The following is a 27,105-nucleotide window of genomic DNA, read 5'->3' on the forward strand; positions in this document are numbered from 1 at the left end:
TGACAGCAGAGATAGGAGTGGCCATGTGTGACATCACAAGAAACTTGAGACCATAATTTTGAACAGCCCTCCCTTTTAGTGCTTTTTCCTATACATGTGCTCCCACCCAAATCGTCTCCCTTTCCCCTAAGCAGACACTCTCTGTTCTTTCTTCTTGTCTCTAAATTCAGGCCAATTACAACTGAGAAAAACAACACCTTGGTCAAGAATCATATATTTTTCTCAGGACACCCTTCACTATCTCTCTGTCTTCATTGAAACTATACATGTTCAGCATTAGAAGGTAAGAGAACCCAGTCCTTTTTTTCTTCTCTATGTATTGCCATGCCACGTGTGGGTCATATGAAGTACTTTACAAGAAGGGTTAAATACTATGGGAATTTCACTGATCCACATCAGTAAGGTTTGTTGTGAGGTAGCGTTTGTGGAATTTGTCATTATCAGTTGAACTACTTGATTTTCTTGACTTCCACAACATATTGAAGCACTAAAGTCTTTTTTTCATTATTCATGATTGGGAATGTTTTCCTGACCAGTTTCATGTGTGGATTTTTGACTGTTTTTGGTTGTCAGCTTTTGAAGCTTTTAAAAGCCCTTTTATTTCTACCAATATGGATTGAGTTGGTGGGTGTCAAATGCATTATTGGAAGACTGGTCTGAATATGCCCATTTGGAAAGGTTACAGACAGACACTGTGTGATAGGTCGAGTGAGCTCATGAGAGTAAGGACACCAACTGACAGTGAATTCAGTGGCCACTGTCTCTTTCTTTGTGTGACTGACACTGTATTCAAGAAATTGCTCAGAATAGCAGTTGACTGTTTTGTAATGTGAATCATACAACCCAACACAACAGTATCTTGGATCTTTGTCTGTAAATGCAAAACCCCCTTGACCGAAACGTCACAGTATGTTTTCAACAATGGATCTATAATAAACTCTATTGTTATAATGGAGAGAGTGTCTACTGGACAATAGTGTCTAATGGAGTGCCTTCGAATATAGTTGTTTGAGCACAAAACCCCCTTTTCCTCTTTGTCTATAAATACAAAAATCAGTTGATCCTACTGTACCATTGGAGACCTTCATTTATAGCTCTTCCTCAAATAGAATCTCATGACAAAATCTCATACATAGTTTATTTACCCAGTCCATTTTCTTATCCACTAGCCTCGATGGCAAGTGTACAACTACACCTAACTCCAGGACTATTGCTAAAGCATAAAAACCTCTCAATCGGCCAATGGAAAGCAAGAAATTATATTAAGGTTATTACATAATATGTAATGTATACACTGCTTTATTGCACAGAAAAGGGGGTTTTATGTGCTGCACTCTGCTGCAATATACTTTCCCTATTTACAGGCACATTTGTTTCCCTCACTCACTCAGAAACTCAGCCTTGGTACAGTATCATATAAATAGTTTAATACTAGATACAGTAACAGAGGGAAGTTACCACCATCACAATTGGATGAATCAAAAGCGACAAAGCTATCTAGATAGATTCACATTCACACAAGACATAGTCAACATATGAATATGTCCCTCAAGGTTTTTAATTTGTACAAAGAGCCCTCTTATTGTCTCTAAGTTTTAGAAAGGCAATGTCTATCCACCTTTCCAAACTAGCGTCACATGGTGGCACTTATTTTTGGGTCCTCTGTTGGCCGAATGCACGATTCAACAGGTTATACACGACTTTTTCTTCCCATTACAGATTAGGCTATATGTTTTCTGATAGGTCAGTCAATAATAATAATACATAAGATCAGAAATCTAACTAGTTTTCTTTTTTAGCGAAATCTTAAAACAGCCATTTTATCGGAAATTATAGATGGTTTCCATACCACTCTAATTTTAGACCATTGCATTTTTTTACCTGACATCACACAATTGATTTACATTATCAGACATCTTTCTTCACTCAGAGAGGACTTCCTGGCTGTATTGGTTGCCGACCACTTTGGCTTCCTAAAATATCCAACATAAACATCAGAAAAAGACTACATTTCAACGAAAGAGCCTTGCGATGTAAATAACGCATACAAAAATAGATGGTGTGTCTGCGCGCTTGCGTGTCTAGGTGTGTGTGCATGTGTGTGAATGGGTCACCAGTGCATGTATGTGTGTGTTTGTTTGTAGTTGTGGTCGTTGGGTGTTGATTTCAACAGAGACATTTTGTGTTGGTGCGAAGTGAGAACCGAGCAGAAAGGCATATTCTGGAGTTTGATTCCAAAAACACAATGCAAGTATGAGCTTGCCCGACAGTTCCCGTTCACTCACAACAAGGTGCCTGTCATAAAAAAGCATTTGGGTTACGTAAAAAACGTATTTCCAGGGGCTCTTGATGTATTGGATTAGATATAGGGAGTAGGGAGAGATTTAGCAAGGAGAAAAATCCCACACGTAACGTAGCAATGTCGAAATGTGAAAAGGAAGAGAGACAGAGAAAGGAATGTTGGTGAAATGGCTGTAGGAACAGCAGACCAACACCTACTGTACTCTAATCTGCAGGAACCAATGGGAGCTGAACACTACCAGAATTTATGTTTGGGAGTTATTTCTTTCCACTGAACTGGTGTGATTTTACACGTGGCTTTTCTAAATGCTGTTGGGTATTATTGATATAGAAACTAGAGTTGGCCCAAAGGGTAGAATTTAGGTACAATTTACCCATATCAAAGTACTGTACACTTAGTATGGGTCATCATCAGAAGGCACATTCTGGGGGATCATCCAATATATTAGGGTATGTAGGGTGCCCGCTACCTGAATCACCTTTGAAAAGCATGTGATGCATCATGTGATGTCAGAGTGAGTCGAACCATTATCAAAATCGCGTTTGACATGATAGGTTACAAGGCTGAGATCTCCAGCAACTGGTGGGGAGTTGCAGCTGGTAAAAACCTGGACTTGCTCCAAACTGCAACTTGGGAGCCAGTGAGCCACGTATCCATCTCAGGGGTTAGGAAAAATTCTGGCGTGCATATAAATGTGAATTCCAACGTCCCACATCACTTGTGTTATAAAACACACCTCCCTAGGGTCATTGAATTCAGAAGCGCAACACAGTTTGTAAGAAGCAGTAATGTTTTCTATGGTAAAGGTCAAACAGAAAAGCTTACTTTCAAAAGCACTATCCAAGATATTTAGGTTTTACTTTTATGCCATAATAAAATAGACAGAAATGTTGTGTGGGGGTAGCAAAGAACATTAGTTATGAGTTAATCATAGGACTACATTTTTAAAGTTTAGCTTTCTTTGGCTAGTAAGACCATATGTTTCTGAATGAAAAGACTATTGTCTGTAAATACAGCACACTGAGAACAAAGGTAGCCTAGCTATAAAAATATAATATACAACATTGCCTAAGCTGTGAGCCAACACAACTCACTAGGCTTGATAAAGGGCCACATGCCTTATCTTCTTGTATAATTATTTTGTCAATGTATCAGAAGGTGATATGTAAGCAGCCCCGTATGACACTATTTGTTCAGCAAATTGCAATATTTATTGTTTGCCAATTTCGTCTGTACTGACATCAAATCACAGCTGGCACCTCAGTTAGCATAGTGCTGGTATCTTACCCTATGGTAGCCCTGCAGTGGAGAGGGACAAGGGTGAAATCCAAATCGATTAAAAAAGAGACGAATGGCACTCTGGATAAATAAAATCTAGAAAAATAACAGTGAACAACAAAGTCTGTGTTCACAACAGAGTCTGTGTTCACAACAAAGTCTGTGATGACAACACAGTGCTTCCAGGTGTTGGTAATGGATACTGTTATTACGTTTGTTAGCCTCTTCTATTGAAAGGAATTCTATTGGAAGGATTTCAAAAGTAGTCAGACGTCTCATTTCTGGCATTGCAACCTGAGCTGTCAAATGAAATGACACATGCAAGGAGAGAGTGGTGCTATAGATTCCACTGGTGGGAAGCAGACATGTGGTCCCATAGTGACAGCAGACACCTTGACAACTCCCACAGTTACCCTAGAGCAGGGCTCTCCAACCCTTTTCCTGGAGAGCTACCTACCCTTGAGTAGGTTTTCGCTCCAACCCTAATTAGCTGGTTGATAAGCTGTATCAGAATAGTTACAACTGGGGTTGGAGTGAAAACCTACTCAAGGGTAGCTCTCCAGGAACAGGTTTGGAGAGCCCAGCCCAAGAGTCTAGGCTTTGCGACGTGCAAATTCCCCAAACCGTTTTCTTTGAAGGTCAAACCTGACTACACATTTTTTTGTCTATCATCTTGAATGACATGCAAACGATAACTTGCTCATTTATCTAAGGTCAATCCTGTTTGCTTTGTTTCAGATTGGAACTCTAGCCAGTAAAGAACCATCAGTCACACCCACCCGTCTTTGTATCAGCTAAAACAATATGGAACTCCAAAAGCTATCAAATGGCCTCCACCATGGCTTTGTCCCTTTCGAAGATGGGTATGTGTCCTCTTTGACTGCACATATTGCTACCTGGCATGCATGATAATATCTTTCCCCCAGTTGTGTGCATGATAGTATTTTTTTGTGTATTTGTGTTTGTTTTCTGACAAAGAAGACTATTACCACCCTATAATTACACTCAGTGGCCAGTTTATTAGGTACACCACCCATTAATGAAAATGGTTCGCTCCTACAGAGAGTAAGTCACATGGCCATGGCTTGCTATATAAAGCAGGCAGACATGCATCAAGGCATTCAGTTACTGTTCGATTGAACATTAGAATGGGTAAAACAAGTGACCTACGCGACATTGAGCGTGGTATGATTGTCGGTGCCAGGCGCACCGGTTCCAGTATCTCAGAAACAGCTGGCCTCCTGGGCTTTTCATGCATGAAAGTGTCTAGGGTTTACCAAGAATGGTGCGACAAACAAAAAATATCCAGTCAGCGGCAGTCCTGTGGGCGGAAACAGCTCGTTGATGAGAGGTTGGGGGAGAATCATGCAAGCTAACAGGTGGGCCACAAACAGGCAAATAACGACGTAGTACAACAGCGGTGTGCAGAATGACATCTCGGAACGCACAACTCGTAGGTCCTTGTCACGAATGGGCTATTGTAGCAGACGACCACACCAGGTTCTACTCCTATCAGCTAAAAACAAGAAGAAGTGGGTCCAGTGGGCACACGGTCACCAACACTGGACAATTGAGGAGTGGAAAAACATTGCCTGGTCCTATGAATCCCGTTTCCTGTTGTGTCATCCTGATAACAGAGTCAGGATTTAGCTTAAGCTGCACGAGTCCATGGCTCCATCCTGTCTGGTTTCAACGGTATAGGCTGGTGGTGGCGGTGTATTGGTGTCGAGAATGTTTTCTGGCACACGTTAGGTCCCTTGATATCAATTGAGCAAAGTTTCCATGCCCCGGAGGATTCAGATTGTTCAGGAGACAAAGGGGGGTCCGACCCGGTACTAAATGAGTGTACCTAATAAACTGGCCACTGAGTGTATATTATCTATACCTGGAAAAATGCCTGTGAAAACGTGCTTTTCGGAAATACTAGTTTTTACATTTCACCGTTTTTACATTTATGCATTTTAAACATTTAAATGGATACAGTACTCTTTCATGGACAACATTTTTTAAGCACCCAATGGATTATAATGATGCTTGGCTGATTTATGACATTGATAAAACTGAGTGTTGTTTAACCTCAGTGTTTTCTATTTCCTTGGTTTGATTGACATAATAGCATCCCGCAGGCAGAAGAGGAAGAGGAGATGTTACCACATAAGAGTGATGGGACCAAGAAGCCCCAGTTTACAGATGTGAGTATGACGAACTATGGCCACAGGTCTGGAACCGACAGTCATCGTTTTTATGCTGAGATGTCATGTCATGAAATGTCATTATGAGGAGTTATAACAACTGACATTCATGTATTTGTATCCTTGGCAGTTTGAGGGAAAAACCTCTTTCGGAATGTCCGTCTTTAACCTCAGTAACGCCATCATGGGAAGTGGAATTCTGGGATTGTCATACGCCATGTCAAACACAGGCATCGTTCTCTTTATGTGAGTACAGCAGCACACTCATGTGTGCCGTGTCCCTATGTGATTCCCTGAAGTGACAACAGACAACCCACTGGGCAAAGACGTCAATTCAATGATTATTCCACGTTGGTTGAACGTAAGTTGTTGAAATGACGTGGAAACAACGTTGATTCAACCAGTGTGTGCCCAGTGGGGAATTAGTACACACACACACCCCCACCAAGTTAAATATTAACTTGCCAGGTCAAGATTTGGGGGGGAAGGATTATTTATCTCGTGTTTCTTTTTGTCAAAAGGTCACAGATGCAGCTACTCCCAATATGGTTTGATACACACTGTTACTGCATAATGCGTTGCAACAATGTTACCAAAACAGTACAGTGGAAAGCTGACAAAAATGTAATTAAAAATAGTCAATATAATATTTGACATTTATGGTCTTTGAATGGTTAAAAGAACAGTGGAGAAGAGTGGTGTGTGTTGGTGTGTCCATATGTAATTTTAATGGTGAGATTTGAGACACATGCAACTTCGAAATCAAATTTCAGGAGTTAAATATAGCTTAGAGTTGGCAGATGAATCACAGCTTGCGTGTGGGCAAACCACATATATGGCTCTCAAGCATGCTTTGCACTTTGGGTTGCTCACATTCATGTCAGGTTCAGGCAGGAGTCACATTTGTTTTGAATGCTTATGAATAAATAATTTGAGCATTGTCGTTATCAAGTTGCTATCACAGGAGGCCAGTTTCTTCTTCCAGTGTTTACTTCGTAGTAAACTGTTTGATTAATCTGTGAAGAGGTCGGCTACTCATTATTTTAACATTGGATGAAACCACATGAAATCAATTATGTTGTTTACCATTCCAAAATGTCTAAGTCAGTTGTTTGTGCTCCGCAGAATCCTGTTGATATGTATCGCCTGTCTGTCCAGCTACTCGGTTCACCTTCTGCTTAAGAGTGCTGGAGTTGTGGGTGAGTATGTGTCACTAAGGACCAGCCCATGGAATCAAAGACAAATTAGTAGCTGAATCATAGAGTGTATCATAACAAAATGAGAAAAGTAAACTTTCTGTGAACAAACTTTCCCTTCACATCTGGACCATTGAAAACCCTGTTGTTTTAACCCTTCACAGAAATACATAGCTTTTCTATAGAGAAAACTGTAGTAGGGATCCACTATATGAGCCATGCTGTCTGTAAATTAGTAGTTGTGGGTTTGATTTCCTGCTGGGGTCACATATACTGAAGTGTATGCACTATCTGCTGTACGTTGCTTTAGATAAAAGTGTATTCTTATAACATGACAGATAGATTATGTTCCATTTCTACTCTTTCACAGACTAATGTCTCTTTTGTTGCTTCAGGTATTCGTGCGTATGAACAGCTGGGTTTCCGTGCTTTTGGACACCCAGGAAAAATAGCAGCGGGAGTCATTATAACCTTTCACAACATCGGCGGTAAGTGGCTAGGGGGGCCATGGTCTCATGCTGCTGACGCCAAATCCTGACTCTTCCATTAGCATGACACAACAGGAATCAGAATTCGTCGGATCAGGCAATGTTTTTCCACTCCTTAATTGTCCAGTGTTGGTGATCGTGTGCCCCACTCGAACCGCTTCTTCTTGTTTTTAGCTGATAGGAGTGGAACGTGGTATTGTCGTCCAGTGGTGGAAAAAGTACCTAATTGTCATACTTGAGTAAAAGTAAAGATACCTTAATAGAAAATATCTGTAGGAGCGAACCATTTGTGTGAACGTGTGGTGTACCTAATAAACTGGCCACTGAGTGTATATCCATGTACAGTACTTCCACTAACACATAGTATCTGTTTTGAAAATAACCACAGTGACACATACAAATGCACTCATGGCTTCGCGACACTCATGGATTTCATGGCTCATAAAAGTGGTTCAGGACAGAACTTTTTCCTCCAATGTTTGTGTTTTAAACACAGGTAAATGGGCAGGGTGTGTCGGTTTTCTTTTGAAAATAGAAGTTAACAACTCTGAAATATGTTTAATCCCCTCCAGCAATGTCCAGTTACCTCTTCATTGTGAAGTATGAGTTGCCTCTGGTCATTCAAGCCTTCCTGGGCTTGTCATCGAACACTGGGTAAGTGGAGCAGCACATTTCTTTTTTTGTTTAAAAATAATCTTTATAAAAAGAAATCACATTTTACAATTAAGCAATAAGGCCCGTGTGGTATATGGCCAATATACCATGGCTAAGGGCTGTTCTTAGGCACGACCCATTGGCCATATACTGCAAACCCCCGAGGTGCCTTATTGCTATTATAAACGGGTTACCAACATAATTAGAGCAGTAAAATAAATGTTTTGTCATACCCATTGTAAGGGGTGCGTGTTGGTGGCAGGGAAGTCAGGCGCAGGAGAACAAACTTGGTATAAACGGAGTTGTTTATTAAATGCTGACAAAACTCCAAAACAACCAAAATGTACAAAATAACAAAGTGGGTACAAAACCCGTCACACACCAACACTAAATAGCACATCACATACAAACAAAACAATCTCTGACAAGGACATGAGGGGAAACAGAGGGTTAAATACACAACATGTAATGAATGGGATTGGAACCAGGTGTGTAGGAAGACAAGACAAAACCAATGGAAAATGAAAAATGTATCAATGATGGCTAGAAGGTCGGTGACGTCGCCCGCCGAACACCACCCGAACAAGGAGAGGGACCGACTTCGGCGGAAGTCGTGACAGTACCCCCCCCCCCCCCCCCCCCCCCCCCCCCCCAGTTGTCCACCGCAGGAGCCTCGGTCTGACTCTGATGCCAAGGAGCCAGAACCGGCAGATACCCCAATACACACTGGAAGGGGATGAGGTTTGTGGAGGAGTGGCGGAGCAAGTTCTGGGCCATCTCTGCCCAGGGCACGAATGCTGCCCACTCCCCCACCCGGTCCTGGCAATAGGACCTCAGAAACCTACCCACATCCTGGTTTACTCTCTCCAACTGCCCGTTACTCTTGGGTGAAAACCTTAGGTAAGGCTAACCGAGACCCCCAGACGTTCCATGAACGCCTTCCAGACCCTTGACGTGAACTGGGGACCCCGATCAGACACTATATCCTCAGGCACCCCGTAGTGCCGGAAGACGTGTGTAAACAGGGCCTCTGCAGTTTGTAGGGCCGTAGGGAAACCGGGCAAAGGGAGGAGACGACAGGACTTAGAAAAATGATCCACAACGACTAGGATCGTGGTGTTACCCTGTGAAGGTGGAAGATCGGTTAGGAAATCCACCGACAGGTGCGACCACGGCCGTTGTGGAACGGGTAAGGGCTGTAACTTACCTCTGGGCAGGTGTCTAGGAGCCTTGCACTGGGCACACATCGAGCAGAAGGAAACATAAACCCTCACGTCCTTAGCTAAAGTGGGCCACCAGTACTTCCCACTAAAATAGCGCACCGTCCGACCGATCCCAGGATGACCAGGGGAGGGTGACGTGTGGGCCCAATAGATCAGCCGGTCGTGGACAGCAGACGGAACGTACAGACGCCCAGCTGGACACTGAGGGGGGGGGGCAGGCTCTGCACGTGAGGCCCGCTCAATGTCCGCGTCCAGCTCCCACACTACCGGCGCCACCATACAAGAGGCGGGGAGTATGGGAGTGGGATCCATGGGCCGCTCCTGTGTCATACAGCCGGGACAATGCGTCTGCCTTAATGTTCTGGGAGCCTGGTCTGCAAGAAAGGGTCAACACAAAACGGGTGAAAAACATGGCCCACCTTGCCTGGCAAGGGTTCAGTCTCCTCGCCGCCCGGATGTACTCCAGATTGTGGTGGTCAGTCCAGATGAGAAAAGGGTGTCTAGCCCCCTCAAGCCAATGTCTCCACGCCTTCAGGGCCTTGACGACAGCCAACAACTCACGGTCCCCCACGTCATAGTTTCGCACCGCCGGGCTGAGCTTCTTCGAGAAGAAGGCACAAGTGGCGTACCCGAGCGCTGAGAGAGCACAGCTCCTATCCCAGCCTCGGACGCGTCCACCTCCACTATGAACGCCAAAGAAGGATCTGGATGGGCCAGCACGGGAGCCGAGGTAAACAAAGCCCCCAGGTGACTGAAAGCCCTGTCCGCCTCAGCCGACCACTGCAAGCGCACCGGGCCCCACTTCAGCAATGAAGTAATGGGAGCCGCTACCTGACCAAAACCCTGGTTAAACCTCCGTATTAGTTGGTAAACCCTAAGAATCGCTGCACCTCCTTAACCGTGGTGGGAGTCGGCCAATTACGCACGGCTGCAATGCAGTCACTCTCCATCTCCACTCCTGACGTGGAAATGCGATACCCTAGGAAGGAGACGGACTGTTGGAAGGACAGGCATTTCTCAGCCTTGACATACAGGTCATGCTCCAACAGGCGACCAAGCACTTTGCGCACAAGGGACACATGCTCAGTGCGTGTAGCGGAGTATATCAAAATGTCATCAATATACACCACTACACCCTGCCCATGCAAGTCCCTGAAAATCTCATCTACAAAAGCTTGGAAGACTGATGGCGCATTCATCAACCCGTACGGCATGACGAGGTACTCATAGTGCCCAGAGGTGGTACTGAAAGCCGTCTTCCACTCGTCTCCCTCTCGGATACGCACCAGATTGTAAGCACTCCTGAGATCTAGTTTGGTGAAGAAGCGCGCCCGTGCAATGACTCTATTGCTGTGGCTATGAGCGGTAGCGGGTAACTATACCTCACCGTGATCTGATTTAGACCCCGGTAGTCAATACACGGACGCAGACCTCCCTCGTTCATTTTTTGTGAAGAAGAAGTTGAGGAGACGGGTGAAGTGGAGGACCTAATGTACCCCTGACGCAGGGATTCGGAGACATATGTTTCCATAGCATCCGTCTCCGCCTGTGAGAGGGGATACACGTGACTCCTGGGAAGTGCAGCGTCTACCAGGAGAGCTATCGCACAATCGCCCCGTCGATGAGGTGATAATTGAGTCGCCTTTTTTTTTAGAGAAGGCGAGAGCCAAATCAGGCATATTCAGGGGGAATGCGCACGGTGGAGACCTGGTCTGGACTCTCCACCGTAGTAGCACCAACGGAAACCCCTAAACACCTACCTTAGCACTCTCGCGACCACCCCGTGAGAGTCCTCTGTGGCCAAGAAACAGTGGGGTTATGACAACCTAATCAGGGTAGGCCCAGCACCACGGGAAACGCAGGAGAGTCAATAAGGAAAAGACACATTTTCTCCGTGTGACCCCCCCTGCGTCACCATGCCCAAAGGAGCGGTGACCTCCCTAATTAACCCTGAACCTAATGGTCGACTATCTAAGGCGTGAATGGGGAAGGGCACATCCACGGGAACAATGGGGGTCCCTAGACTATGAGCTAACGCTCTATCAATGAATTCCCAGCCGCGCCTGAATCTACGAGCGCCTTATGCTGGGAATGCGAGGAAAACTCAGGAAAAGTGACAGACACAAACATATGTGCAACAGAGGACTCTGGGTGAGAATGGTGCCAGCTCACCTGGGGTGACGCCAGAGCGCCCTGCCTGCTGCCTCGATTCCCAGAGGAACACACCCGGCACCAACCAGCAGTGTGACCTCTGCGGCCACAGATGGTGCACGACCGGAACCCCCTCTGGTCTCCCTGCACACCGTCCCTCCCAGCTCCATGGGTATCGGAGAGGGGGTGCGGAAGGATGGAACCACCAGACGCCGATCTGGACAACCGCGAGTAGCCAGCAGGTTGTCCAGCCGGATGGACAGGTCCACCAGCTGGTCGAAAGTGAGGGTGGTGTCTCTGCAGGCCAGCTCCCGACGGACGTTCTCGCGCAGACTGCAGCGGTAGTGGTCGATCAGAGCCCTGTTGTTCCATCCCGCGCCGGCAGCCAGGGTCCTAAACTGCAGGGCAAACTCCTGGGTGCTACTCGTCTCCTGCCTCAGATGGTAGACGCGCTCACCTACCGCTCTGCCCTCGGGCGGGTGGTCGAAGACTGCCCGGAACTCCTCAAAATGGTCCAACGAGTGAGCGCCTCTACCATTGAGGAGAACTCCATGTGAACTCCTCCAAATGGTCCAACGCCGCATCTCCCTCTCTCCATACGGCGTTGGCCCACTCCAGGGCTTTCCCGGTGAGGCACGAGATGAGGGCGGACCCTCTCACGGTCCGATGGAGCTGGGTGAACCGTGGCCAGATAGAGGGTTAGTTGGAGGAGGAAACCCTGGCAGTAGGCAGCACTCCCGTCGTATTCCTGTGGCATGGAGAGACGGATCCCACTGGGTTCAGGCGGGAAAGGGGTGCTCAGGATAGACCCCGGTTGTGCTGGTGGAGGCGCTGGAAGAACTCCCAGTCTCTCCCAGCGGTCCATTGTCTGGACAACGCGATCCATGGCGGCGCCCAGATGGTAAAGCATTTCCGCATGCTCCTGGACGCACTCCTCCACCTCCATGGCCGGGGTACCTTCTCCTGCTGACTCCATAGGTGGTCCGAGATTCTGTAAGGGGTGCGTGTTGGTGGCAGGGAAGTCAGGTGCAGGAGAACGAACTTGGTATAAACGGAGTTGTTTAATAAATGCTGACAAAACTCCAAAACATCCAAAATTTACAAAATAACAAAGTGGGTACAAAACCCAAATGACACCAACACTAAATAGCACATCACATACAAACAAAACAAACTTTAACAAGGACATGAGGGGAAACAGAGGGTTAAATACACAACATGTAATGAATGGGATTGGAACCACCCAGTTTATAATCATAAATAATTCACACAAATACAAATAAACTTTCACATCAATGTATTTGAGTTCACAATTACATAACATGATTTACAGATTTAATAGTATCCATGGAAGTTTTTTGGAGTCCATCATATTTCTTGTTTTTTTCTTACATTTTTATTTGTAAAAAAATAAATATATATAGTGTTTGAGCAAAAAAATGGTTTTATAAATTATAGGCATCTTGTCCTCCAAATTGTACTTTTCACAATGCATTGTCCACAATTATTGTCCACAATATTAGTTTAGTAATGTCAATGCATAATATTGTCCACCATCCTTCTTTAGTAATGTCATCCATGTGAATATTGAAGATGGACTTGGGATTTATACATAGGCCGACATCATAATTCTCATCAGATTCCATATTTCTTTAGTTTTGTAGTATTTCACTAAAAGGTGTTATATTTTCTTCATCATGACAAAACAATTCCACTTTACTACAGCACGCACTGGTAAACGTCGTACTGAAATCAACCAGGCAGGATCTCTGACATTTGCGCACAGAGTAGATTTTTTTAAACATTATTTTGTATCTGCATGGAAGCCCATTCCCGCCACCCACATATTTTTATCTGACTACAAGTTATGAGATAGAAAGTCATAATTATGAGATAGTACGTCATTATTATGAGATAGGTAAGTCATAATAATGAGATAGTATCTCATTATTATGACGTCCTATCTCATAATAATGACGTACTAAGTCATTATTATAAGATACAGTTGAACTCGGAAGTTTACATACACTTAGGTTGGAGTCATTAAAACAAGTTTTTCAAATACTCCACAAATTTCTTGTTAACCAACTATAGTTTTGGAAAGTCGGTTAGGACATCTACTTTGTGCATGACACAAGTCATTTTTCCAACAATTGTTTACTGACAGATTATTTCACTTATAATTCGCTGTATCACAATTCTAGTGGGTCAGAAGATTACATACACTAAGTTGACTGTGCCTTTAAACAGCTTGTAAAATTCCTGAAAATTATGTCATGGCTTTAGAAGCTTTTGATAGACTAATTGACATAATTTGAGTCAATTGAAGGTGTACCTGTTGGAGGTGTACCTGTACCTGCCTCTTGATTTTCCCATGATGTCAAGCAAAAGGAAATCGGCCAAGACCGCAGAAAAAAATGTGTAGACCTGGTTCATCCTTGGGAGCAATTTCCAAACGCATGAAGGTACCACGTTCGTCTGTACAAACAATAGTACGCAAGTATAAACAACATGGGACCACACAGCCGTCATACCACTCAGGAAGGAGACACGTTCTGTCTCCTAGAGATGAACGTACTTTGGTGTGAAAAGTGCAAGTCAATCCCAGAACAACAGCAAAGGACCTTGTGAAGATGCTGGAGGAAACAGGTACAAAAGCATCTATATCCACAGTAAAACAAGTCCTATATCGACATAACCTGACAGGCCGCTCAGCAAGGAAGAAGCCTCTGCTCCAAAACCGCCATAAAAAAGCCAGACTACAGTTTGCAACTGCACATGGGACAAAGATTGTACTTTTTGGAGAAATGTCCTCTGGTCTGATGAAACAAAAATAGAACTGTTTGGCCATAATGACCATCGTTATGTTTGGAGGAAAAAGGGGGATCTTGCAAGCCGAAGAACACCATCCCAGCTGTGAAGCACGGGGGTGGCAGCATCATGTTGTGAGGGTGCTTTGCTGCAGGATTGACTTGTGCACTGCACAAAATAGATGGCATCGTGAGGTAGGAAAATGATGTGGATATATTGAAGCAACATCTCAAGACATCAGTCAGAAAGTTAAAGCTTGGTCGCAAATGGGTCTTCCAAATGGACAATGACCCCAAGCATACTTCCAAACTTGTGGCAAAATGGCTTAAGGACAACAAAGTCAAGGTATTGGAGTGGCCATCACAAAGCCCTGACCTCAATCCTATAGAAAATGTGTGGGCATAACTGAGCATAACTGGGCCTAACTGAAAAAGTGTGTGCGAGTGTGTGCGAGCAAGGAGGCCTACAAAACCTGACTCAGTTACAACAGCTCTTTCAGGAGGATTGGGCCAAAACTCACCCAACTTATTGTGGGAAGCGTGTGGAAGGCTACCCGAAACATTTGACCCAAGTTAAACAATGTATGTAAACTTCTGACCCACTGGGAATGTGATGAAAGAAATAAAAGCTGAAATAAATCTCTCTCTACTATTATTCTGACATTTCACATTCTTAAAATAAAGTGGGGATCCTAACTGACCTAAAACAGGGAATTTTTACTAGGATTAAATGTCAGGAATTATGAAAAAATGAGTTTAAATGTATTTGGCTAAGGTGTATGTAAACCTCCGACTTCAACTGTATGTAAGTCATAACAATGAGATAGTAAGTCATTATTATAGGTCGACTGCAGGGCAATCTGGGATTCAAACATTAACGGCATTATTATTTGTCAAGCCCTGACCTTAGAGATCCTTTTTATGTCTCTATTTGGTTTGGTCAGGGTGTGACTTTGGGTGGGTATTCTATGTTCTTTCGTTCTATTATTTGTATTTCTATGTTTTGGCCGGGTAGGGTTCTCAATCAGGGACAGCTGTCTATCGTTGTCTCTGATTGAGAACCATACTTAGGTAGCCCTTTTTCCCACCTGTCTTTGTGGGAAGTTGACTGTTTGTGGCACTTAGCCTTAAGCTTCACGGTTTGTTTTGGATTGTTTATTGTTTTTGTCGGCGTCATAATAATAAAGTAATATGTACGTGTAACGGCTTTCCTCTTCCTCTTCATCAGAACAAACAAACCGAAGACAGTCCCGTGTGGCGCAACGACATACACAGACACAGGAGACAACCACCCACAACGAACACTGTGAAAACACCTACCTAAATATGACTCTTAATTAGATGAACGCCAAACACCTGCCTCTAATTAAGAGCCATACCAGGCAACCCATAAACCAACATAGAAACAGAAAACATAGAATGCCCACCCAAACTCACGTCCTGACCAACTAACACATATAACAAACTAACAGAAATAGGTCAGGAACGTGACAGTACGCTGACGACGCACCACCTTGGTCTACTTCATTCAACAGCCGTGACATCATTAAAGCATTATCCCCACACTTTATTTGGTAAACAGCTGAGGAATGACTTAGTAACTCATAATTATGAATTAGTAACTCATAATCATTAGATACTATGTCATAATAATGACTTACTATCTTATAATTATGACTTGCTATCTCATAACTCGTAATCAGATGTTCTTGTTTAGGTGGTGGGAACAGGCTTTCATATAGGTATGCCACTTCAAAACCATATGATTAATCAGATATCACTTTGTAAATAGACTGTTCAAGTTAATATTTAAATGTCTGAAATTGTCTGAGATATCCGATCAATAGGTTCTGTCACCGTATTAAAATCACCACATATACTATAATTACTGAATCGAAATTGAGCTCATGTGCATCTTGTTTCCATTGATCATCCTTGAGATGTTTCTACAACTTGATTGGAGTCCACCTGTGGTAAATTCAATTGATTGGACATGATTTGGAAAGGCACACACCTCTAAAAATAAGGTCCTACAGTTGACAGTGCATGTCAGAGCAAAAACGAAGCCATGGGGATGAAGGAATTGTCCGTAGAGCTGCGAGACACAATTGTTTTGAGGCAAAGATCTGGGGAAGGGTACCAAAACATTTCTGCAGCATTGAAGGTCCCCATGAACACAGTGGCCTCCATCATTCTTCAATGGAAGAAGTTTGGAACCACCAATACTCTTCCTTGAGCCAAACTGAGCAATCGGGGGAGAAGGGCCTTGGTCAGGGAGGTGACCAAGAACCCAATGATCACTCATTGGGTTCACCCATTGAGATTCTCTGTGGAGATGGGAGAATCTTCCAGAACCTTCCAGAAGGACAACCATCTCTGCAGCACTCCACCAATCAGGCCTTTATGGTTGAGTGGCCAGACGGAAGCCACTCCTCAGTAAAAGCCACATAACAACCCGCTTGGAGTTTGCCTAAAGGCTCTAAAGGACTCTCAGACCATGAGAAACAAGATTCTCTGGTCTGATGAAACCAAGATTGAAGTCTTTGGCCTGAATCCCAAGCGTCACATCTGGAGGAAACCTAGTACCATCATATCGGTGACAGCATCATGCTGTGGGGATGTTTTTCAGCGGCAGTGACTGGGAGACTTGTCAGGATTGAGGGAAAGATGAACGGAGAGATTCTTGATGAAAACCTGCTCCAGAGCGCCCAGGACCTCAAACTGGGGCGAAGGTTCACCTTCCAGCAGGACAATGACCCTAAGCACACAGCCAGGACAATGCAGAAGTGGTTTCGGGACAAGTCTCTGAATGCAAGTAATTGGTTCCCCATTAATCACGCCATCCCTTCACATGGTTTAAGAATAGGTAAAGACACATTCACATATGAAGACAATGTTCCATCCTGTCCTCTTTCCTTTCTGATATTCTGCATAGCACCAAGGACATGTGAAAGACAAGCCTGTCCTTTCCCCTCTCTGGGCCCCAAGTGACTGAGCCCCAGCTGAGGGAAAAGTACAACTGCCAACACCAGAGTCCGAAGGGATACATACACTATAGTCCAAAAGGATACATTCTAACAACCAGTATATCACATAAGCATATTATGCAGATAAGACATCTTAATTATCTATGTTACACAACTAATTCTGATTCATCCGCCACAAACGTAACAAAATGTTGACATGTTGAAAAAAAAATCTTATTTGGATCAGATGCTGTGTATACATTTATCACTCTTATTTTCGTTCCTCTAAAGATGTACTCCAATATCAAATCATCATTGTCTACAAAGTCTGTTTTTCTAAATTATTTTTGATTATTTACTTACCCTCTGCTGGGGACTTAGTTTCTCAGCCTGGTCTCATAGACTAGACGTAACATAGTAAATGTTAATCCAAGACACTGAAATTAGTAGGGTTATTGGTAGGGGTGGATAGCTAACATTAGCCACAACAAATAGTAATTCGTAACATATCATACATTTTGCAAATTTGTAACATATTGTACGTATTGCAATGCACAACATATTGTACGAATTGTAATTTGTAACACATCGTACGAAATGATTGATGGACATCCACAAATTAATACATACCATACGAGACGTAACATATTATACTAAATGGAGTGTCTCAGATGTACTTTTACTGTGTTCCATCTACACCTTGGGTTTCTCATCTTTCTTCTTAACTTGGTTTTAGATTGAGGTGTGAACGGTGTTTCACTCCACCTGCTTGAGCGGTGTGGGGTACTAGCTCTGGGGGGAAGGGAGCAGAGGGGCGGGGGCAGGGGGAAAGGGAATCGTCCTCTTCTCTCTCTCTCTCTTTTCGGGGGTCGGGTAATTAGTACTGAAGTTTGACTCGCTCTCGTCCTCAAAGGAGTTCCTCACTCTCTCTGTGGCTGAACTTGGAGGATTGGATACTCTCGCCGACACCTTCCTCGGAGATCTGGTCGCCTTCACTCTTGGATTCAGCTCCCTCGGCTTCTCTCTCATTCACTGGCACCTGTCTCTCAGCTGCGCTCGGACCTGTCGAGCGATGGAACTCGTTGTCGGGGTCGGTGGCTCTGTCTCCTCTTCTGGCTCTTCCTCTGGGCTGGATTGTGGACCAACCTTCACTTTGTAGGCATAAGACTGGGGACACTTGAAGAAGTCATGGCCCTCTTTTACACACAGAGTGCACTTGCTTGTAGACTCACATACCCTGGATTTGTGTCTAAGATCTCCACATCTCCAACACTTCACCTCTGGCCATTCCTTGTCCTGATGGTCTAGCCCCTGGAAGATGTAACAATGAGGGGCCTGTCCAGGGCAGGAGATCTTCCTCTTGTATGGGCCTAGGGAGATTGAGTTACGGATTGTTATCAAATGCCCACTTGTTGTTTCGCGCACGTGCACTTTGTACTTGCGTACTCCATATCATATCCCAAACTTATCCACAGGTTTCAATGAAGGTTGTAAAACAGTGAAGTACCTGTTTGGAAACGTTTCGACATTGTGATTTGGAACTCTTCCCGTCCAGAACTTTCAAAGACCATCTTGACGTCCAGCTCTTTCAACTTTGCGGCTGCCTCTTGGGCTGACTGGACTTCTAGAAAGAAACGTAATGGGGGTTGTTCCTCTAAATTTCTCCTGTTCGGCAGCGCAATGATATAGTAAATATTGAGATCAAATGTTTCAAATGAGGTGACAGTACAGAATGTCACCTTTTTATTTGAGGGTATTTTCATACATATCTGTTTTACTGTTTAGAAATGAAAGCACTTTATGTATCTAGTCTGAAGGTGTCATAAGTATTTGGACAAAGTCACTTATATGTGTACTGGTATTAAAGTAGTCAAAAGTTTAGCATTTGATCCCATATTCCTAGCACACAATAACTACATCAATCGTGTATTATTTTGGTTGTGTTTCAGATTATGTTGTGCCCAATAGAAATTAATGGTAAATAATGTATTGTGTCATTATGGAGTCACTTTTATTGTAAATAAGAATGTAATATGTTTCTGAACACTTCTACATTAATGTGGATGCTACCATGATTACAGATAATCTTGAATGAATCGTGAATAATGATGAGTGAGAAAGTTACAGAGGAATAAATATTATCCCCCCCTCAAAAAATGCAAATCTCCCCTGTTATTGGTAATGGTGAGAGGTTAGTAAAAGCCAATCTATTTCTCCCTTAGATTAAATCAATTGCCCCTAAACAGTATGTTTTCTACATAGTCTACATTACACGCCTTAATGAAACTAGAAATAACTAACTTTTGTGTCTGGCTGTGTTTTTTTTTTACGTTTTAAACTAGAGAGTGGTTCCTGAACGGGAATTACCTCATCATCATCGTCAGTGTGTGCGTCATCCTTCCACTTGCCCTGATGAGACAATTGGGTATGTGACTGATCTCATCATGAACTTCGACCTTTCATAATGGCCGCTAATGAAGTCTATGTCTGTCAATCATTCAATCAGCACCTCTTGATTCATATATTCATAAAACAAAACATTTGGATGTGTATCTGTTTAGGACCTATTTTAGGTCAGGAGCAGACGTGTTCTGGAAACCAAACATTGTCAGCTGGGCTGTGGGATGGTTGTTGTTATTGTTGTAGTAACAATCCTTGACTGCATCTTGCAGGGTATTTGGGCTACACCAGTGGCTTCTCCCTCACCTGCATGGTCTTCTTCCTTTCCTCGGTGAGTGACTTTTTGATGACATCTGACGACAGATGTCTATGTTGTATTATTATATTACACTATATATTATACCAACAATCATACATTTCAATGTTAAACTAATACTGCATATGCTTTTCACCATTTTGGGAAATTAAATCTCTCCTGGTGATTGTCTGTTTTAGTGATTCTTCACCCTTGTTAATGGGCTAGATGTGTCCATAGTATTCACAGCTTATCATAGGACATGACTAACGACTGTGATTCTAATGTGCCCTTGATAATTTATGAGGAGATATTTTTATCTTGTGCCACTCTACCTCGCATGACATTTCATGTGAGCTCCTGTTTCCTATACTCACTGCCAGCCAGGCCTTGTTGGGGAAATTTGCTAACATGGATACAGGTGTAGGATCTTAATTTGAGACAGTTTGCTACTGCAGGAAAATACTGCACCAACAGGAAATTTGAAGTATTATGTGGATTATAGTGAATGACCATTTTTGTGGGAGTTGATACATTTTTCATAAGGGAAAATGTAGTCTGAAATTTCAAAGTGGAAATTACAAATGTCATTAGCCTTTTTAAACATAAAGTTTTACATTTCCTGCATTGCAAATTGAGATCCTACATCTGTAAGTTAACCTTCTGAAATAGGTAATTATCTAATTATGTTTACATACAAGGAAAAAGGGGGGCAACATTATAAATGAACCATATTCGTCCCAATAATTATTTAGATGTTGTCAAAAGTAAAATCTATACCTCAACAATTGTTGATACTATTCATGTAATGAATACTCAGGGAGAAAAAGGTGTAGATTCACACGAAGAGCGCGGTAGGTGTTTATTTCCCCTTCGCAGAATACAGGAATCATGGTCGTACACAGGCAGGCAATGGTCATACACAGGTAGGTGAATCAAAACTGGGACAGAAGGCTATAACTGGTTCTCACAAATGAGCTAGGAAAAGGCTTAGTAGAGTCAAAATTAACAATACCTCACAAAGGAAAAAAACAGAATGAACTGAACTAAATAAGGAGCTGATGAGCCCAGGTGAGTAACTAACACAGGTGAAATCAATGAACAAAAATGAAAGACAGGGCTATGTTGAAGAACACAAAGAAGCAGGGCTACGTTCAAGAACACAACGAAACAGAACACAAGGTTGACTAAGAAAATAAATACAGAACTTACAATTCAAGGTTGCTTGAATAATTGAGCACAATCCTAGATTACACTATTGTGCATGTTGCTGATGCAGTTCTGGGCATTAACAAGATACTTTTTAAAATGCTGCAGAAAGGTACATTAATAATGTAACAAATTCTATCGTTGAACTTGATCAATTAACCGAAGGAGGAATGAGGCTTGGGACAGCAATTCACAAATTAACCAGAGATACAGTATGTCATCATGGTTGTCAGTGATAGAGGGTCAAACTGTTCCGCTAACTCTGATAGCTCAGCTTCTTTCTTTCTTTCTCCCTCTATCTCAAAGGTCATATACAAGAAGTTCAACATCCCCTGTCCCCTGGTGCCATATGGCAGAAATCACACAACAATCATCAACAACACCGTGGAAGAGGGACAGTGCGAAGGCAGAATGTTCACCATCAACCAGGAGGTTAGGAAATTAAGTGTTTACGGCACTGCTACACAAATATCAGTTCAAATATAATTGTTTGTGTTTATTCCACATCACCTCTGCTCTTAGGTTCTTACTGTGTTAAGACCACATAAGGTTAGGAGCTATTTGCAGTTGGAGCAGAGGTCATTCAATATTATAATGACATGATATCATGTTACTGCCGGGCAGGGCTGGGTAGGTTACTTTCTAAATGTAATCCATTACAGTTACTTGTTACCTGTCCAAAATTGTAATCAGTAATGTAACTTTTGGATTACCCAATCTCAGTAACGTAATCTGATTACATTCAGTTACTTTTAGATTACTTTCCCCTTTAGAAGAAGACAAAAATGTATGTTACCAATGAAATTATATTTATTGCAGGATAAATCAATCTCAAAGTTTACATAGCTGGCCATATATGGATGTTCAATTTTACTTTATGGGTTGATTATGTAGGCTTCTTCTAACCCATCGCTTTCTACTACATATAATACAATAATATTATGTATTTACATTAAAAACCAAAGTCTATCAGAATTCCTGTCATTACAATAAATGTTATACCCCTTGATCTGCAAGAATAGGACTCGGAAATATAGATTAGCCAACTGGTTTTATCTAAGCATGACCCCAAAACTAAGGACTTATTAGCCAACCCCACTCTGTTGTTTATGATTTTGTTGTCATGGAGGACTGATTGGGCTCATTGATTTCGAGTTGAAAAATAAATGCTGGAATGGCATGCTTTGAGCACTACTGAAAAGTGCTAATTACATGTGAAAAATGAATGCCATATGCTGCATTTGCTATAGGCCTATTGTTTACTTTTTTGTTGGTGACAATTTGATATCTTGATCATATGCAGCTGTTTAAATGACAAATCCACAGATGAAACAATAACAAAACGGTCGCCCCGCCTCTGTTTTGGTAAAAAGCTGAGGGATGGGCCTGGAGAAATGTAACCACTCTCAGATTAATAGACAGAGCTATGGATGCAAGGACTGACCATCCATGATATACAAAATATTGTTTTAACCATGTTATGAGGCTATACAGTGTTTGTTTACATTTACAATGTTTACAAACATTGGAGTAATACAAGCTTATATTTTGGGTTCTCATGGAGTGTGACAGTTGAACTAAACTCGCATTTATAAGTTATATTCTTCAACAATATATATATACAATATATACATATAATATGTATATATATATACATATATACACATATAATATATATATATACAGTACCAGTCAAAAGTTTAGACACATCTACTCATTTAAGGGATTTTCTTTATTTTTACTATTTTCTACATTGTAGAATAATAGTGAAGACATCAAAGCTATGAAATAACACATTTGGAATCATGTAGTAACCAAAAAATGTTAAGCAAATCAAAATATATTTTATATTTGAGATTCTTCAAATTAGCCACCCTTTGCCTTGATGACAGCTTTGCACACTCTTGGCATTCTCTCATTGAGAAAACAGAAGTGTCAACGTTTTTTCCCCCACAAACATCCTTTCTGAATTTAAAAGTAATCCTTGAAGTAATCATCTAGTTTTTCAAAAGTATCTGTAATCGGATTATAATATTCTTGCTGGTAACGTAACGGATTACATTTACTGTTTTTTGGTAATCCATTTCTCCCCAACCCTGCTGCCCGGACAAGTGCTTGTCCATGTGTTTTTAGGCAGAGCCAGTGTGGCACAATAATCCACACAGTCTTGTGAGTTTCCTCAAACACTCCTCATGCGACACCTCTAATTCTAGTTGACCTTTCTATGGTTTTCAGACGGCGTACACCATCCCCATCTTAGCGTTCGCCTTTGTTTGTCACCCCGAGGTGCTTCCCATCTACACTGAACTGAAAAAGTAAGTCGATAAAACTCCCAATTAGCTCCCTTCATAAACACCATAGCATGCTGGGATGACAGCCTTTATCTTTCTTTACTGATACTCATTTGCAGTACAGTACATACGCATGTACCTACACCTGTTGGATTTTGATTAAATCAAGGGTCATTTTTTATGTAATAAATGTAATATCATTACTGTAGCTCATTAATTGAAAAAAAAAATGCTTTCTTTTCCACCAAAGTGCCACCAAGAGGCGTATGCAGGGTATTGCTAATGTGTCCATCATGGGCATGTTCGTCATGTACCTCCTCACTGCCATTTTTGGTTACCTCACCTTCTACGGTAAGACCAGGGCTTCAAGAGGGCTTTAGTTGTATACAATCTACAGAAAAAAAGAATGATTTTAGTATTTCAAATGATACTCAATGTGTGCATGCGTGTTTGTGTGTGTGCGTGTGTGTATGCGTGTTTGCGTATATATGTTTATGTAGTGAACACAGAATCTGAGCTCCTGCACACCTACAGCAAAGTGGACCCTCTGGACACACTTATCCTGTGTGTGCGTGTGGCCGTACTGGTGGCAGTCACCCTTACTGTCCCTGTGGTTCTTTTCCCTGTAAGAGCCTCCTCTCATAAGCTCAAATTACATACTCAAATTACTGTATTTCTAAAGACACTTCAAGTGGTTTTCAAACATTGTTTTCATTTTAAAACCGACCTTGATGTACAGGTAACTGCCAAAATAAAGGAAACACCAACATACATTGTCTTAGTAGGGTGTTGGGCCACCACGAGCAGAACAGCTTCAATGCGCCTTGACATAGATTCAACAACTGTCTGGAACTCTATTGCAAGAGAAATTCCATAATTTGGTGTTTTGTTGATGGTGGTGGAAAACGCTGTCTCAGGCGCCGCTCCAGAATCTTCCATAAGTGTTCAATTGGATTGAGATCTGGTGACTGACACGCACACACACACACAAACACACACACACACACTCTCTCCCTATGCTCCTATGTGTGAAAGCACCTGCTTTTAATATAATTTGTATCCTTCATTTACTCAGTTGTTTCCTTTATTTTGGCAGTTACTTTTATATCCATTTCACTCTAAATGTTAACCTATTGTGTCACACAGAATAGCTGATGCCAGATTGTACATTCTACATTCTGTTCATTTAGATTGACTTTACACATACCTCATAACTTCACAGCCATGTTTCAAGTTTCACCCTAGACACTCCTCTGAGTCTTCTCTGTTGTGTATGGTTTCCAGATTCGCAGAGCCATTCTCCAGCTCCTATTCCCAGCGAAACCCTTCCACTGGGCACGCCACATCACCATCGCCCTGTGTCTCCTCTTCGTGGTCAACGTACTCGTCATCCTTGTGCCCAACATCCGAGACATCTTTGGCATCATTGGTGAGACTTATATATTCATGAATATAGACTACTACAGTTCTTGCCGTCCAGCCTCCGATGCTCATTCTCTCCATACTCACAAACCAACCAGACACACTGTACCATGTTTCATCATCATCATCCTTATTAACACTATGGGAAGGAAGACCTTCATATTGACATGATATATTACAAATGCCTCATACAAGAGTACTTACCAGTGGAACAACTCATTGTCTCCTTTATCTGTCCAGGGGCCACCACTGCACCTAGCCTGATCTTCATTCTCCCAGGATTATTCTACATCCGCATTGTTCCCACTGAACAAGAACCAATGAAGTCAAGACCAAAGATCACAGTAGGTCTTCACATCATTCATACATTTTCCTTCCATTGTCTAGACACGTTTGTTAAAACTCCCCACATAATCCCCAGGTTTTGGCACCATATAGCATGACCCTTTCGCTACAGTTTGGAGTGGGTGGTATCACAATGGGTGCCAGTAAAAACATCCTAAACCCGGGTTTGGGTGGAGATTTTTAACAACATGATTGACTTTAAGGCAAATTCCAACAACTCTTTCTCTGGCTGGTTTCAGGCTGCCTGTTTCACAGCCATGGGCTTCATCTTCATGTCAATGAGCCTGACATTCATCATCATTGACTGGACGACCGGAGAGAAACGAGCTGGAGGTGGACATTAGAGCACATCCATTGACGATAAGGGTCCAAACGCCACACAGCAGCACGCCCTGTCGCCGTGCCACTTCTCAATCCCGTCTGGATTGTAAGAAGGATCAAACACCGTCGAAATGCTGGACCCACATGATCATGAGTCTTACCATACCACCACAATGGTAAGACCATTTCCCCACCAATTCAAATCAAATGGACATGCTACACTTCAATGGAGGCGAGTCTTTGAGGAACAAAGTGATGTCACTCTCTTTGTGGTAGGAGTTCTAGGCAGTGTCAGAGGAGCTGACGAGGGTGTTGCCTGTGGAAACCCCTAAACCACTACTTGCTGCCTGTGTCAAAAGCCATTAAAAAAGTGACAGAGATAGAAGAGGGGAAGGGTTAATTTTCTCTATGCAAGGGGACTTGATCTCTTGAACAGTCAGTCCTTAGCTACCCAACTGCCAAGCAATTCACCCCAGGTTCGTTTCTCGATCAAATATCGGCTGTGGTTTAATCAACCAGCTTTAAGGAGAAGAAAATGTTCTTCTAAAAGGGATTTACTTTTATGTCATTACCCTGTTTGTGAAACCCTAGATTTGGTTGTTGAACGTCATTTCAGCAACATTTGTTGAGGTAATTGACCGAGTTGTGGGACTGGTAGTGTCCAGTTTTTTATCTCAGAAGCTGCAGACCATAATAAACCAAATGAGCCAAGAATGATAAATTAAACACTTTTCTGTATGGTTTACCTATTTATATTTTATCATGTTGCTTCATGCCAAATAATGTATTTACTCAAATGTTCCAGTTATCATGGAGCAACCAGTCTTTTCTGTATCTCTATTAGAATGAGAAAGATATAGTTAATATTTTTAGCTATCTAATTTCATCATTCTGTAGAATCAGTCTCTTCAAGATATTGCAAGTTTGGCTTTGAAATCTGTTGGACACTATGTCTTCAATTTGGTATCCCATCTAGTCTTCACCACAATATTCAGAACAATGAAATGACACGTTTCAAAACACATAATGAGCATAGTGTACAAAACAACTGTGAACCCAAAATACTTTGTATAGTATAATTATCATACGTTCTCCTTTTGTGAAAAAGTTTTATGTTGGTGTTATGCAAATTGGGAATCCGCAATAATGTCTCTGTATATTTGACATCCAGCAAAGCAAGGAGGCAATAATGAAGAAGCGAGTGCCATATAAACTGAATGATGACATTCAGCTGTGTCTTATTTGACATGTATAGTCTGTGCAAATGTTCAGTTCATGTCCCTGCTTATAATGATTTGTATAGTGGAGACTGAGGTCAAATATTGACATACAAGCAATAGTTAATGTGGCGCAAGAGGATCTCGGAGCCCATTTGGGTGGCTGAATGCTTGTTAAGGAAGGACACGGCGGAGTGTCTTGGAGACATCGTTACAAAAAGGTGATAGCTTTTTGTAATGTCACCAGCCTACCGTCTGTTGCTAAGCACATTTTGTGTTTGACATGGCACCATTGTCAATTATATTCTATTTTCAATAAAGACGAATGGTTGTCAGTATTCAGTC

General features: G+C 42.4%; 1 protein-coding gene across 1 annotated transcript; it reads left to right on the forward strand.

Annotated features, from left to right (window-relative positions):
- The first annotated feature begins 105 nt into the window (after positions 1-105).
- On the forward strand, positions 106-27,105 carry LOC129830257 (sodium-coupled neutral amino acid transporter 3-like). The gene is made up of 16 exons (XM_055892682.1): positions 106-283; positions 4,319-4,443; positions 5,697-5,772; positions 5,903-6,018; positions 6,898-6,971; positions 7,364-7,456; positions 8,029-8,110; positions 19,603-19,685; positions 19,933-19,991; positions 21,471-21,596; positions 23,400-23,479; positions 23,706-23,806; positions 23,956-24,080; positions 24,740-24,884; positions 25,118-25,221; positions 25,462-27,105. The coding sequence occupies exons 2-16, from the start codon at positions 4,385-4,387 to the stop codon at positions 25,564-25,566; spliced, it is 1,428 nt and encodes a 475-aa protein (XP_055748657.1). The 5' UTR covers positions 106-283; positions 4,319-4,384; the 3' UTR covers positions 25,567-27,105.

Source organism: Salvelinus fontinalis, chromosome 31, assembly GCF_029448725.1.
Source record: "Salvelinus fontinalis isolate EN_2023a chromosome 31, ASM2944872v1, whole genome shotgun sequence".
Classification (NCBI taxonomy): Eukaryota; Metazoa; Chordata; class Actinopteri; order Salmoniformes; family Salmonidae; genus Salvelinus; species Salvelinus fontinalis.